Here is a 15,298-nt window from a genome sequence, read left to right on the forward strand (position 1 = left end):
AACACCCTTATTGCGTAAGAAAATCTACCAGAAGCATGGCACAGCAAGGGGTGTAAGAGCAGGGAAATAAGTACTTTTTCTGTGATTTCATGCTGCAGAAGGTGCCAGCCCAGTTCCTGCTGATGGAACCGGAGCTCCTCGTAGCAGTGAATGGGCTGGGGGGAGGAGCTGGCTTCCCGTGCTCCCTCTGTGCCTGTGTTGCTCTTGTTTACGTTCGCTGGCAATAAACTCATGCTGGTATGATTCATATGAAATATACTTGTGGATAGATTACTTGTGGTGATTCTGATTTCCCACCGCTAACTGCCATAAATTAGCCCCAGGAAGATCAGTTTGTGCCGGAGGTTTCTGAGATCCACCTCCAGACGTGGGCTGACTCCTCTGCGGGTTCTCATGCGGTTCTGGTTTGGCCAGCTCTTTGCAGGCATTTCAGTACCTTGAAGGAAGGCCAAGTAGTCAGAAGGGCCTGGAGCCCCCAGGCTCTCTGTTGGGACCTCACGGTCACATCTGGGGACAGAAGGAAAGAAAGCTTTTCCATGGCCTCACAGGTGTCCCACTAAGGATGAGGGTTTGAAAGTAAACCTGTACAGGAGAGAACACCAAAGCAAAGACACTTAAAAGTGTCCCTATTGCAGAAAAATCTTCTGTTGACCAGAAGGACATTCAACAAAATGTATGTCTCCATAGGAAAGCAGGCTTTGCTACTGCTCAGAGCCACAATTCTTATTTTTCTGAATCTTATCCTGGTGAGGAATGGGACAAAATGAGAAACTTGGTTTCACTTGCTCATTTTACAGTTCTATTTTGTTTAGCAGCTTCTACTTGAAATTTTGGAACAGAACGGCTATTTTAAGACTTCTCTTTTTTTTCATGTAACAATGAAAACCGTTCATCTGAAAAAATAGAATTGGTTCCCCTCAACTGTGCGATTACTTGATTGTTTTCAGATAAACTCCATTCTGTTTGTGTGACATAATTAGTTTCCAAACTCACTGTGTAAAAAACTGCAAGTGAACTTTCTGCTAACGGGAGGCAGCGGCTTCTGGTTTTAAGGGCTAAGCTAGATTTTTCTCATAGGCTAGAACCCTTGTTAGGATCCTCCTTACAGATGCATCTGATTATTTTTTTTAATATTAAATGCTATATTAAGCAAATATTTCCTCTTGTATACCAGATAGTAATGTTCGACAGTGCTTCATACTGTATTGTTTCTATGATCATCTGAGATTGTAATGCTCTGCTTCAGTTCCTCACATTTTGATATCTGAAAGTGTAACATACTAATTTTGATAATGACTTCCCAATAGCTTGTATTTGGTTTACTTGGAAAGCCAAGGCTAGCAGTGCTGTGCTGTTTTTTGATGCCCATTGTATTACACTGCCCACAATGTTCTGTCTGCCGTTGAAGAGTCGCAATACCTAAAATAGAGCATTCATCGTACTGGTGCTTGCAGGAAGTACCATCCTCCTCTAATGAGCTCGGCTGTCCTTGGGAAAGTTCCGTTCCTAAAACAGCAGTGAGAGAATGAAAAAGAGCTTTTGCTGTTTTCCTCTTCAACCTTCCTTACTTTCTGCAAATGTATGACAAATGACACTGCAGTCAATGTAGCGTGCTGATAAGTACGGATCCCTTGCTCCAGAGGGCGGCTGTCACGAGGTCGGTTTTCTCTGCATTGTGCCACTGCTCTGGGATTTACAAGTTGTGAACAAACTGTATCAGGAAGTGCAAGGAAGTATTTCATGATCATTAGTAATCCACTTATATGTTGTAAGTAGTTGAGTATGTAAGAATGAGGCCCTGCCGCATTGACAAAGCTGATCCAATTTACGATGCTCTCCAGTGCTAACCATCTGTATTTATCACTTAATCCATAAGAGACATTTTTGTGGTATAAAACAAGTTGTCCGTGCATTGAAAATCATTGTGTTTGCAGCAGTGGTGTGCAAACGAGCTGCCCTTATTACATCCCGACTGGGAAGGGTGCAACATCATAGGGAAATAATTGCTCTCAAGCTCACAGTCTGGTTCACTTTTCATTTTAAGGGCTGTAAATCAGTGTGAGGCATTAGAAGGCAAACAGTTCATTCTGGGGAAAGAGTGGCTTTAAGTGGCTGAAGAGCTGGGCCCTTTGGAGCAGCTTGTGGAACGAGGTACCTCTTTGTGTGAGGCCCTGATCGCTAGGCACCGTGCTCCCAGGTGGAACCTGCCTCCAGGAAGGAGAGAACAGAACACTGGGATTACTTTCTCCAGATTCACACTTAAGATATCCAGAGGATACCTCAGCTCTGCCCAAAGCTTTTGAATGAAAACCGGCGAGGTGCTGGTGTCAGCCAGGTGCAGGCTCTGCTGGGCGAGGGCGGTGGGAGCTGCGTGTCAGGAAGGAACCTCGATTCTACGATTCTGTGGTTAAATGTTATTACGATAGTTTAGAACATTCTGATGCTTTGGGGATCTTGTGCAGGGTGTTAACGTTTGGCAGTGACTCTGAAATGAGCAATTTTCTTGCCATGCTTATGAAAGGCAATTAATGACAGTGTGGCCTATGGATCTCCAGCATGCTTGGTAGCTCCAGCGTGCTTCCTTACACACTGCTTTCATTGTCACAGTGCTTCTGCCTCAGAGAGCCTAGGTCACAGTGACAATATCATACAATTTAAGACTGATCACATCGTGCGCATGAAAAACAAGTGAAATTAAGGTGGTAAGGCCAACGTATTTTAGGCATTTCTTAACTTCAAAGTATATGATTTTCCAGCTTATTTTTAAATAGTTTTTTTTTTGCAGAGGACCCAATAGAAGGCCATTGTGCTGTGCACAATGGGAAAATAACGAAGGAGACTAGCCAAGAGCAATAGGCTGGTTTTCAAAGGCTTGCAAGTATGATTGTTACTGGGCCTATAAATATTGTTTAAAAGCCTTTTAGAAGACAGTTTTCCCCTAGGGGTGCTGTACAAAGCAACAGTGTTCTGTAGTAGAATGTCCTTAATACAAGGCTTTTAGATATTGGTACTTTCCTTAACGTCTTTATTCTAAAAATACTGAACAAGAACATTTCTGATGTATCCTTTTCTTCCCCTCTGAGATATCTTCTTGTCCTGGATCATGCCTAGCTGTGGATGTGGGTGGCTGGTACTGGCTATGTGTGCCATGCAGCTGCCAAGGGATGAGATTAAATCATGCTAGTGTGTAAATGAACAGCCTTCATTATTTAGTGAGTAGCTCCATTTCATAGGGAGATTTCTATATTTTTCTCTCGTTCCCAACTGCATTTTCAGTATCGGGGCTGTCTGGACTCAGTTTGTGGATGCTCAGGACACCTTCTCCTTCCCACATACATTCTTTTTTCTCCAAGCAGTTTGCTGAGCACCCTGCAGTTCTCTGGGGAGCCGCATCCTCCTTCCCAGAGGTTTGGTTGCCTGGAAACTGCAGCGGGGCAAATGGGGAATTTCAGTTCCAGAGGAAATTTTCTTTGGAACAAAACTGTAGAATTTCTTCCAAAATCACTGTTTGAGAAATGGTCAATTGAGCCATTTCATTCTGATTTAATCCAAATGTTTACCTTTGAGTTTATAAGAGGATATAGAATACTTAAATGAAAAGTTATTTTGATGTTCTATTCCAAAGTTTCAGTTGGATCTTCTTGAGTTTATCAAAAGACTTTTACAACTTGGAAAACAAGTATCTTGTAAGAACAGGTTTGTATGACAAACACATGGTTCCTTCATCATGACTAGGTCAGTCCTGTCTGTTTTTAATCCTTGCCCACCATTTATTCAACTGAGCCGTATGGCTGTGTTTCTTTCCTCTTTCTTTAGCATCAGAAAAGTATGGAAGTGGCACTGAGGGACGTGGTCGATGGGCACGGTGGGCATGGGCTTAGGGTGGCCCTGGGGATCTTAGAGGGCTTTTCCAAACTCTACTGAGCTCAAGGTGGTCCTGGGTTACGAGAGAATCTTCTTTTTCCCCTTGACCTTCTGATCTGCTTCCTTCATATCTGCTTACAACTTCGAGTGAGGAGGAGTAGAACAAAGTTTGGCAATTCTTTTGTATTCTGCTGGCGCTGATATTAAATAGTGATGAAAAGTCTATTTGGAGTTCCTGAAAATTAATTCTGGAGAACTTTTCATAAGATGCAGAATGCCTCCTGGTACCTTTATTGAGTCAGATAGTTTCATTCTAAATTGTCTTATTGGCTCATTTGTTTATAGCAGGTTTGTTTGTTATTTTTCTATTTCTATTGCATTACTAGAAGGATGTCAATACAATTTATCTTTCAGTATCAAATATCTATTGTAATAACTTCTATCCATTGTGATCCATGGTAAATTTCAAGATATCAGAGCAGACCGCGTGTAAAGATAAGTTTGCTTTCATGAGATGATCAGCCTTTCATAAAAGAGCTACGACTGTGTTAGCTGACTGGCAGCCAGAAGCTCCCAGTTTGGAGGCATCACTTGGCCCTTCTTCTTTTCATTTTTCAGTTTCTTTCATTTCACTTCATGCATTTTGAAGTTAACTGGTTAGGCTGGGCCTATGTTAAGTGTAGAAAGTGTAAATTAAAAGATAGGCAGCTTGGAGCACAAGCACTGCTGTAATGATTTCATTCAAAGCAGTCTTCTCAAAGGAAGTGCTGACCTACTTGCTTTAAACTGGGCCCTCTTTGACCGTACTTAATTAAAGTTCACTCTTTCTTTTCCTTTTTAAGGAACCCGCTACATAGAAAAACTATTGTGAATCAAAATGGTCACCACCTAGAAGTCTCCAGCGACGAGTGACTAGTAAGTAGATGCTCAGTTTCTTCTTGATAAATATCAGCGTTCATGGAATCGGAGCTGTTTAATGGATGCACATGCATGGACTGACTCTGAAAGGGTGCCAAGCAGCAGTCATTAGATTTTCATCCTAATGCCTGAACAAAAAGGGGAAAAAGAATCATTTGAATGGATTAACTGACTGTATAGTGTGAAGAGAGCTAAATTGCAAGTTCTTTAACACTCCCCCATTCATTTTAAAACAAGTGTTGCTTTTAGTTATTTCAGCTGAAATCTGCTGAAACAAATGGTGCTGGTACAGATGTACACGAGTGCAGCTGAGGGCAGGTCCCAGCTCTACGGTGGTCATCGTCTGAGGGCTCAGATATTGGGGCGTGCTCCCTTCTCGAGGCAGAAATACAATTGTCTTTACAGTCAGAAGTGTACCGGAGCAGCTTTAAAATGTCAGTAGAATCTCACTTGTCAATGAATTGTTTCCATCTTGAAATTGAAGGTTTTGTCTCATTTAATAAGTTGTAAAACTACTTGAAAAGGTTATATTGGAATTAATAAAAATTGAAGCAAACAGTGGTAGCAATATCAATGCTTCCGAAGGGTTTGCTGTATTCTTGTTGTTAATGGCATTTTGAACAGCAGGACAAGAGATTGCTTGCAAAGCAGGCACTCAAACAGAAGTGAATAAGTACAAAAGGGAGAGTAAGCAACATGCAGCACTATTGGAACAACATCTCCATAGTCTCTGTCGCTTCTTTCTGGTAAGAGTAGCTTTTTTTTTTTTCTTTAAAATATTACTTCTTTCTTCTAAAATGTGATCTATATACTGGTAGGATTATATCAGTAGAAACTGGAGCCTCTCTTTTAGTTCTCTTTAGCCTCATTCTATAGGCTTTCCATTTTGCCACGTTTTACTATCTGTGAAAATCCGCCCAAATGCATCTGGAAAATATCCGTAGTTCAAACCTCCAAACTGCATGGTGAATGGAATCCTCTGAGAAAATCCGCTTGCATCTTATATTCTTGCAAAAACTTGATAAAGAACCAGGAACAGGTGTCAAAATAAGTCAAGCACTTAGAACACTGCAGACCTCTGTCTGTGCTTTGGCATGTGAGCAGTGAATCAAGGCAAAGGCCGTCACCAAAAGCAGACCCGGGATTTCCAATAACAATGCTATTTTAGCCACTGGGATTACATAGCTGGTTTGCCTCCAGCTCTTCTTCAGGATTCAAAACCCGTTTCCTGAAGTAGGATCACATGTGATTTTCTTCATAAAATTAGTTCAGTAGCACAGATCTGTAAATGTATTTATATTAATGTAATAGATATGACTCTCCAGCAGTGGAAATCAATATGTCACCTTCAGTTAAGGAATTTTTTCTTATTTACAGAAGAGAAGATAATCATGTTATGCTCAAGAGCTGTAACTAGGGTTGGCCTTGCAGAATGAGGCACTTGCTGTAGTGTTTTAAAAGTAAAGAAGTTCTTAGAGTGCTGTGGCTTGCACAGTGCAAGGGGCAGGCCGGGTGCTGCCTGTTACAACTAGGCAGTTGTAGGAGTTGTAGGAGTATCACATCTCTCTTCCATTCCGTGCTAGTCCTTGTACATCTGTTGCATTGCTTTGCACGTGCAGTCCTTGTACATCCTTTGCATTGCCTTGCACGTGCAAAAGGTGATTATAAGCAAAAAGTTCAAAGCTGCTCTGAACAAATACTCAGCTCTGTGTCAGGACAAAGGGCTCTACTGAGTTGTGCTTTATCAAAATGATGTCATGGTATCAGTACATCTGCCAAGTTGCTCTGGCATGTAGGAGTTTTGATATAAATTATTATATGATGTACACAGTTTGTTAGAAGTGTATGTTATATACTATATATATTATAATTGAAAGCATACCCAAACTGCAATAGTATATGTAGCAAAAATGCTAAGTCGCAGCCTGAAGCAGTGATGGAGCACCTGGTGGGAAGGCAGGGCCAGCCCGGGGGAGCTCAGCTGCATGCAATGCAGTGCACCTGAGTCACCAGAAGGGATGGAGCCAGGATGCTTCCCTTCCCAGACCTCATTGAAGGGTTGGCGGTGGAGGTGGGAGCACCTTGCTGGAGATCCCTGTGTATCTGAGGTCTTCTAAAGGTAGGCAGATTCTTTCCTTTGTTTCTGTAGCCACAGCTGCCACATTTGAGCATATCCTCACTTGCTGCAGCCTAGGACTTTGCTACAACACTGCTATTGCTGTGCTTTCCATTGCATTACAGCGTTACAGTATATTAAACAATTAGGTATATATCCATGATCACTTTTTCTGTAATTACTGAATATATTTTGATTGATTTCAATTAACTCATTTAAAATTTGGAAAAGACAAATGGAAAAAAATTACATCGCAAGCTTCAAACAGCTACAAAATGCCTGTCCCTGAGCTGTAAGGGTTCTCTCCTACAAAACCTTGTATTATAATTATGAGGCATAGGGACTGAAACTCAAGATTTTCAACTAGCTCTTACTTAGCTTTGATAATGCTACTTAATTAGCATAAACTTTACTGGGAATGCATTTTTGTTTGCTTTTACCATCACACCGGTTGCCTTTCTATTGTTAAATTGTGGAGCCATCATCTTAGGAGATCTAAGTTCCCGATAAATAAACGTAGTGACGTCAATTTAGGCCAGCTGAGAGCCTGGTCATTTTTATGGTGTAGACACCAATGGAAACAAGTGAAATTTCACCTGATCATTAGAAAGCACTTTTACTATGAGGATTGTTGAGCCCTGGAACAGATGAAGCAAAGCTCTAGGCCTTAAAGTTTCATCTTTGCAGTTACTCAGATGGAGAGGCACGGTCTTGGCAGGGCTTTGGACCAGGGGTCCCCTCCAACCACGACCATTCAGTGGCTCTGACCCCTGTCAGCTTTTCCCTCCTTTCACTTTGGTTATGAATTTAACTTCCCTAGGTTGGAAATGCACAGGAAAGAAACCTGTAGTGAGGAGGCATGAAACTGCTGAGAAATAAGACAATTTTCTGGCAAAAAGTGCCAGTGGCAATTGAAATCAGAAGGCTTCTGTCAATTTGAAAGGTGTTCTAAAGGTATTGAAGGGCTGATGCCATTTTAAAGTTCACTGTTTCATTCACTGTGTGTAACTTTCACAACTCTGAATATCCAAAAAGACAGGGCAATGTTCCTTTAAAAAATACTTTTGGGTTATTTAAGATCTAGGAGACTAGTCAGAGATTCCAGTTTTACCTCTGCTGTGGATTTATGTAGGTTATCTGTCTCCATGTTATAATAATGCCTTTTAAATAATGGCATTATCTCGCTAAGTGATTTTGAGATGTTTTCTGCATAAGCAACTCTCTCTCCCAGGAGCACTGTCTGTGTCTCATGCAACACATGAAGAGACAAACATCACGGAACTGTGCTATCTGTTGAATGTAGAGCAGTGCTGGAGAGCTGAAAAGTCGGTATTTGTTGCCCTTCTCACAGCTAAAGCATTTGGAATTGCATTTCAGCAGTGGCTTTTAGCACTGCTGGCAGTCAGGGCGATCACTGTTGGGAAATCCATAGTGAACATGCCAGTATCACCAAACCATTCGTTCTGCTCATCCTCATGATGAAATAACGAGTAAAGCAGTAATGGCAGGGGACCTCATCCGTGGGCACGCTGTGCTGAATTTCTTGGTTTGGCGAAGCAGATCCTGGTAGGTTCCAGCTGCTTTATTTTTGCTGCTGTAGAGACACAGGAGAGTCTTGCTAGGAGAAGGGTGCGTCATCACAGAAATTAATGTGCAGGTGCTCAGGATTATGAAGGCTGTCAATCAGGACTGTTTAAAAATACTCGTACATCTTTCTGGAAAAAGTGAAGTGATGTCAGTCCTCTGCCTTTAGATCAACACACCCAAACTCCATCTCCTGAAGCATTAACGAGAGCATTTCCAGCCCAAGAAAGTGAGTTAATCAGACCCACTCGTGCTGCTGGCAGTTAGCAGCGCTTCCATCCCTTCTCACCAGGAGCTTTCTGTCTGTCTCCAGGAGAGCAGAGTTCCATGCGCGCTTTTGAGAAAATTCCTGAAGCTGTCAAAACTTGCAGTTGAACAGCTAATTCTGAAGTGCAAGTGTTTTACCTAAATTATTCAGAAAATGTCAGAATTTAATTAAAAAAAAAAAGAAGCTTTGAAATGCTTTAATTTCTACTTCAATTACTTGATTACTTGTCAGTAAAAGTTCAAAATAACATTGGATGTCATTTGACATTATTTGGCACAGCATATGGATGTTTATATGTATGAACGTCAAAATATTGTCTTTGTTTCATTTTATTTTATTTTAATCCAGTACAAATGGATGCGATTTGCCTCATTTATTTGGTCCAAGTTTCTTCTGTTTGTGTCGCAATGAAACATCTCGGCGATTTGGATCAGGAAATATTAGACACCTTGTGAGTGAATTGAGGAGCAGCTACTTCCAGTCATCTAGAAATGTTATCGCAGTCTAACACATGGGTGTTGAAAACAGCTGCTCCTCTAATTAGTTCACTGAGTATTTCATTTTTTTTACATGACTGGAAAGGATAAGACATGCCATACGTGCGCCATCACAACTGATACAACGGGAAGTCACATGAAATGTGCTAAATGCATTTTTACACAAAGGTTTGCTTCTGAAATTGGAACTTTGGAAATTCATTTTGCAACAGTGACTTCATACAGTGTCTTCAAAGAATTGGAGCAAGAAGTTTTGAATGGGGATAAATCTAATGTTCTGTGTGCTGACTTTCATGAAACTTAATGGCATCTGAGATGTTAGTTAATGCTATCTCTGAGTTTCTTGAGTGCAGTGTTATATGTATTACTTTTGTCACTTCATGGGAATGCAGATACTTGCATGCCAGCATTTTCTGTAACATACCAAATGTTCCTAACACTGTTGCTGAAATAATCAATTTCAGATTAGCTCATGAGAAGTTTTATTTTTTGTTCTATCGTAGCAGTAAAAGATCAATTGCATTTATCCAGAAATCAGTGGCAGGCAGCTTTGTCTTTGGTTCTTCTCTTTCCCTTATGAAAGAAACAGGTTTTGTGAAACTTGTCACTTATGTTTCTTTGAAGACAAGGGAGCTTCTGTGTGTCCTTACACTGGGAATTCACATGTCACAGGATTGAGCTGGAGAATTCCATAAGACTGTAGAGTCACCGAGTGGCTGAGGTTGGCGGTGCCCTCCTGGTGCTGCTCGCAGCACCCGGTGCTGACACAGGCACCCAGCTCAGGAGGAGGAGTCTGAGCAGCCCCGTGGCAGAGACAGCAGCATCTGTGAGCATCCCGCGGCAGGGTTCAACCACCCTCACATTAAAATAGTGTTTGCTTTGTTCAGGTGGAAGTTCAGGTACAGTACTGCAGCTTACCCAGGCAAGCCAACAGATTGGACACCTGTGATTTAAAAGTGCAGTCCAAAGTATATGTTCGTGTACTTCTGAGAGGAAATGTTTACATGCAAAATTCAAACCTTGATTTCATCTGAGTGTTAAGAGCTGAGACTTTGGTTGTGAGTCATCTTTAGTCATTGCAGAGTCTGACATTTCTGTTTGGAAAGGGCAATGCTGTACGCTCAGGCGGAGGAGTCTGGCTGATTTAAATGTTTTATTGACTGGCGGAATGGTTCGGGAATGGAGGAGAGGAGGAAGTGAACATCCTCTGATTGCCTCCTCCTTTATCTTTGTTTAACATCATGAACTTCTGAGGTGATGCTCGGTGCCAGGCTGGTGCGTTCCCTCTAGAATCAGCTCCTCTCGTAACACGTGCACTTTGCATGCAGATAGGACACTTGGGTACAAACGCAACAGGCTTAGAAGGTCCCAATGCTGCAGGTTCAAATTTACCTGCTGTCAGTGCGTGTAAAATAGATAAAATTGCAAAATATCCCAAGTTGGAAGGCATCCATAGGGATCAAATGGTCACTGAGCCCAAATCCTGGCTCCCAATATTTGGAGCTGTTTTCTTCATGAGATGTTTGGGAGCCATGGCACATTCTTTTTACATGTTTCAGACGATCTCTCAACAAGCTTTTGAATTTCAGATGTGTCTGTAAGCTGATGATTCTTTTTAGGAAAATTTCCTGACAGAAAGAAAGTAACTCAAGAAAATTTCAAGAAACAACTTGTTCTAAAGCAGCACGAGCTTCCTTCTCCATCAGGCTGACATCTATGATAATCATCTTCTAAATCCAGAAGACAGGTTCTTTGTCTGCTAAATAATATCTTTTTTTCTGTCATAGAAAGTTACAAAATGAAATCACTTTGTTGTAGCTCGGTGTGTCAGAAATTAAGATTCACAAATGGCAAATTCAGCACCTTCCAACCTGGTCTCCAGAAGCTTTCAAGCTCTACAGACCTCTCTGACACCTGTGTGCCCTGGAGATCTCCCTTCACGGTGGCTGTTCCCCAGCCTTCACTGACGAAGTGTCACCCATTTGTGCACAGAACATTATCTACGCATTGAGTTATAACACTTCTCTCATGACACTCTTTTTCCACAAAATCCCTTTCAGTAATACAGTAAATATCAAATGTCATGGGAGTTTTCTGGTTAAAATTACTCAAGCAGTTATTTTTGAACCTCCCATGCTGTTTGCCTAATGCCAGGACATGGACTGATACCTAATGGGTTGCAGATTGCAGCTAACGGAAGGAGATGTACCAGCATGTTGCTTTGTGTCTCCCAGCCCTGTCATTTGGGTTTTGTCTCTTTGCTTGCCTGTGCCATGAAATGAGGTTGCAATGCTTTTGGAATGGGGACTAAGATCCACAATTTTTGACTGGCTCCATTTGTCCGAGACCTCGGAGTGTCCCCTGGAGGTGCAGGGCAGGTACAGTGCTTTCTGCAGTGTTTGAACGTTAGGACATAAAGAGAGGAACACCAGTTCCTTGTCTCTGTTTTTATCACAAATTGAAGTCACAGGTGCAAATGCTGTCCTGCTACTTTTGTTAGTTTTATAGATATCTCTAGCTTAAAAAAAAAGACCTTCAAACATTTTATGATAAAGAAGTCAGTCCAGGTGTATAAACAGAAATGTCTCTTTGGTAGGATTTAGTGAACACAGCTATACTTGCTCTTTCATTTATGCCTGCCAATTTAAGGTAACCTAAGGGACTTAATTGGAGCTGGTCCTTTGATACACTGAGCACCGAGATCTGGATGTGGTCAGTAGATGAGAGAGATAATAAGGAAAAGACTTGCTGAAGTTTATCACTGGTCTCCTGCTTCACGGCAGTTCTTAGCTTCAACCTGGAGACAGGACTAATTAGTGATCCATGTCTGTTTTGATAGGAATAAAACAAATGGATTAATGTGCTAGAGATTACTTCGAGCAAAAAGAAGCAAGAGTTTAATTAGAAGATTCTGACAATTTTTCAATTTTATTTAAATAGAGCTAACTTAATAGCTTTCATCAAAACATCTCTCGACTGATAAAAATAAATGCTTTTGCTGAGAATGGAGCAGAAGGTACATCTGAATGCACTCAAGAAAGGTGAAGTAATTTAATGAAGAGAATGTCACTGAGTATGTTGAGGAGGCACAGATCTCAGATTCACATTTTCTTACTTAATGAAATTTTTTGAACTGTAGAATATCAACCTACTAAGCAAGTACGTTTCCCTTGTTCAGATTTTTAATGTTGAAAAAATTTTAAATTAAAAGCAATTCTGGTTGGATTTTGGCAGCTGCCAATAGCAAACAACCTGAATTCCAAAATAGTGTCTTGCATAGTCAGCTGGCAATGAGCAGGCTGGAAGCTGTGCACAACAAACCACAGAATTGTAGAAATGTATGGAGGGACTAAATTTCATAACTAGGAAGTTTCCTGACATTGAGCAGGCAACAAACACATTTAGGAATAGTATTTATGTATATTCAGTATTCTACAAGACACCATAAGCACACTGTCTTTCTAGGCCAGGTGAGCCCTCGGATCATAGAATCATAGAATGGTTTGGGTTGGAAGGGACCTTTAAGATCATCTAGTCCCACCACCCCGCTATAGGCAGGGACACCTCCCACTAGACCAGGTTGCTCAAAGACCCATGATATATACGACTTCATTTTGGTGATAGCAAAACTATTCGTGCATCACTTCTTAATAGCTGTATTTATGTTTTTATTAAGGCAAGAGAAAAATTCTGTTTAAGTGTTTTAGAGTGTTTGTTTCATTTATACCACAGACAGATATTAAAAAAAAAAGAAAAAATTCCCCAAGGACTAATGTTTTTGTTGTCTTTTAAGTTTCTATTACTACTTCTGAATTTCCTTCTCCTGTTAGATCTGTGTCAATTCTACCAAGTTCATACCTACAAAGAGCATTTTGGCAAAGGAATGAGTAGGTATAAATGGCCTCTGAATAATTTTAAACCAGTTATTATCAGTGGTCTGAATCTTAGGAAAAGTTAAATTCTTGGAGAGCGTTTCAGTAGGACTCACCAGAAGGAAGAAACCTGTTGACCAGAGACGGGGTAGAAGAGTTTGGGTAAGAAACTACAGATGTGGTTTTAATCCAGAGTAGGGTGTCATAGAGCACCAGAGAAGCTCCTTCCCATCCTAGACTCCTCTGCCTCTGTTTTTATTCTTTAGGAGCAGTAGCATAGACTGTTAGGATGTTGTTCATCTTTCTGATACCATCTGTTTTCCTTGGTGGGAGGGAGAAATGGGATACATTCCAAGCTGTTCCAAATGTTTTTTTTTTCCCCTCATTCAGGCTGAGATTCAGATGTTCATGTTCAGTTTCTGATGCGGTTCAGTGGCACTTACAGTACTGTACTGTGGGCAGTCCTGGTCCATATGTCACTTGACCCAGCAAAACTGTAATCACCTCTATAGAGACAGAGAGGTCTGTGGTACTTGCTATGAGATCAGAGTGCTGAGGTCTGTCAGTGAAGCTATCATTGCATCCCTTTGCAATTTACAATTTGCTTGCTCTTCTGTATTGACTCAATCCTTTCCCGCTTGGCTTTTGTTCCTGTTCCCTATTACCATTAGCTGTTCCTGCATGTCTTCTCTCTAATCATCTTGACTGCTGCTGATTGTTCATGAGTGTCCAGATGCTCTCATGTCCCACTCCAAATTCTCTTACTTTCTCCTGCATTAAAATAATGGGCACTAGCTGAATCTTGCAGCCATCACTGTCTGTCCTCTTTTTCAACTCAGTGTACTTTTTACAACAGGCACCTGGCAACTTGAGCGAAGTTATATTGTTGTTCCATGATTTCTGTCTGCAGTTACACGCCATCAAATTGGTGAACCTCTCAAGAGTCTGAGAAGCTGGTGCTGAAGCTGAAGCCTGGAAAGTGCTCCTCGATATTTTTTTGCTGGATTGTGCGATGTCTGCTGCAGAAGAGTTTTCTGCAAGTCCCTCTCTTGCATGACAACACTGTGTGAAACTGTCATAACCAGTACAGCTGAGAGTTGGAAAACAGTGAGTATATTGAAAAACCTTGCAGCAATTACAGTTAAATGCTGTTCTTCACAGGCGTAGCCACTCAATCTATAAGCAATAACAACTCTGTTGGTGTTCCCCTATGTCTTGTGGCAGTAGTTACCTTTTAACTTTGCTTACCAGTCAATAGATAGAAATAGATACCTAGATTATTATGAAAATTGTTTTGTTTCTTTTAAGCCAAGTCTCAATAGGATGGGTTTGGCCCTTTTTAAGGCTATGAAGGGGATGAATATTTTTTATTTCGGCATTATGGAACTCAACAAAAAAATGTACTTGACTGATCTTAGCACAATCGCCTCTGAGTTAGAGTAAATTTAGTAAATTAGTAAATGCGTGATCTCTAATTTGTTTTCTGTATGTGCGGTGTTGTTTGGTGATCAGCCAACACTGAGGTCTGTGATGTGTATTGCTCAGTGTACAGTTTGTAAAGTTGTGGTTTTTCTGTGGACATCCGCATCCATACAGCAGCCCTTTCCATTGCTTTCTGTGAGTCACATGAAGGTAAGCCATATAGAGACCAAAGCAACAAAGCACATTTCAGCTGCTGTGTGTAGCACAAGTGTGTTATAAATCTCTCAGTATAACATAGCATTGAAGTGTTTTGATGGGTCAGGCAATAGCAAGGGAAGAATGCTGAATGCAAAAGGATGCTTGAGTGTGTGTTGTGGACCGTGTCCTTCTACGCTGCTCATGTAAAGAAAGTCGTAAAACTCAGAATGTTCACAGTTACCAGTAGAAATGCTGCTGGAATAACTTGGAATCAACTGCTGACGTCATAAACTATCAAGATTGAATTTATAAAACTTTCAAGATAATCCTTGCTTGCATTGTAAAAGTGACAGATAGGGATTATTCAGTTTGCTTGTGGAAATATCAAATACTACATTGATGCATGTCAGGAAAACTTGTTATATAAAATGCATCTGCTTGTGTGTTGTATTCTGAAGCTGATTAAATGGTAGTATTGGCTGTCTCTGTAAGAATTAACCTGTACTTTTTAAAATGGGAAAGGGGTGTGCTTTAACATCTTTACAAATAGTGTGTGAAC

The 15,298-nt window shown here is 40.9% G+C and overlaps 1 protein-coding gene across 11 annotated transcripts in view; it reads left to right on the forward strand.

Annotated features, from left to right (window-relative positions):
* The window catches only part of LRRC7 (leucine rich repeat containing 7), a 133,261-nt gene that overhangs the window by 29,693 nt on the left and 88,270 nt on the right, over positions 1–15,298 (forward strand). For 10 of the 11 annotated variants that reach the window (XM_021405199.1, XM_021405197.1, XM_021405200.1 and 7 more), the window contains exons 1-2: positions 6,816–6,901; positions 14,030–14,226. In XM_021405199.1, coding sequence (XP_021260874.1) covers position 14,226 — 1 coding nt within the window. In that variant the 5' untranslated portion in view covers positions 6,816–6,901; positions 14,030–14,225. Of the gene's footprint in view, positions 1–4,706; positions 4,780–6,815; positions 6,902–14,029; positions 14,227–15,298 lie in introns of those variants that run through there. The other variant, XM_021405198.1, reaches the window with a different exon arrangement.

The sequence above is a fragment of the Numida meleagris genome, chromosome 7 (assembly GCF_002078875.1).
Source record: "Numida meleagris isolate 19003 breed g44 Domestic line chromosome 7, NumMel1.0, whole genome shotgun sequence".
NCBI classification, from domain to species: domain Eukaryota; kingdom Metazoa; phylum Chordata; class Aves; order Galliformes; family Numididae; genus Numida; species Numida meleagris.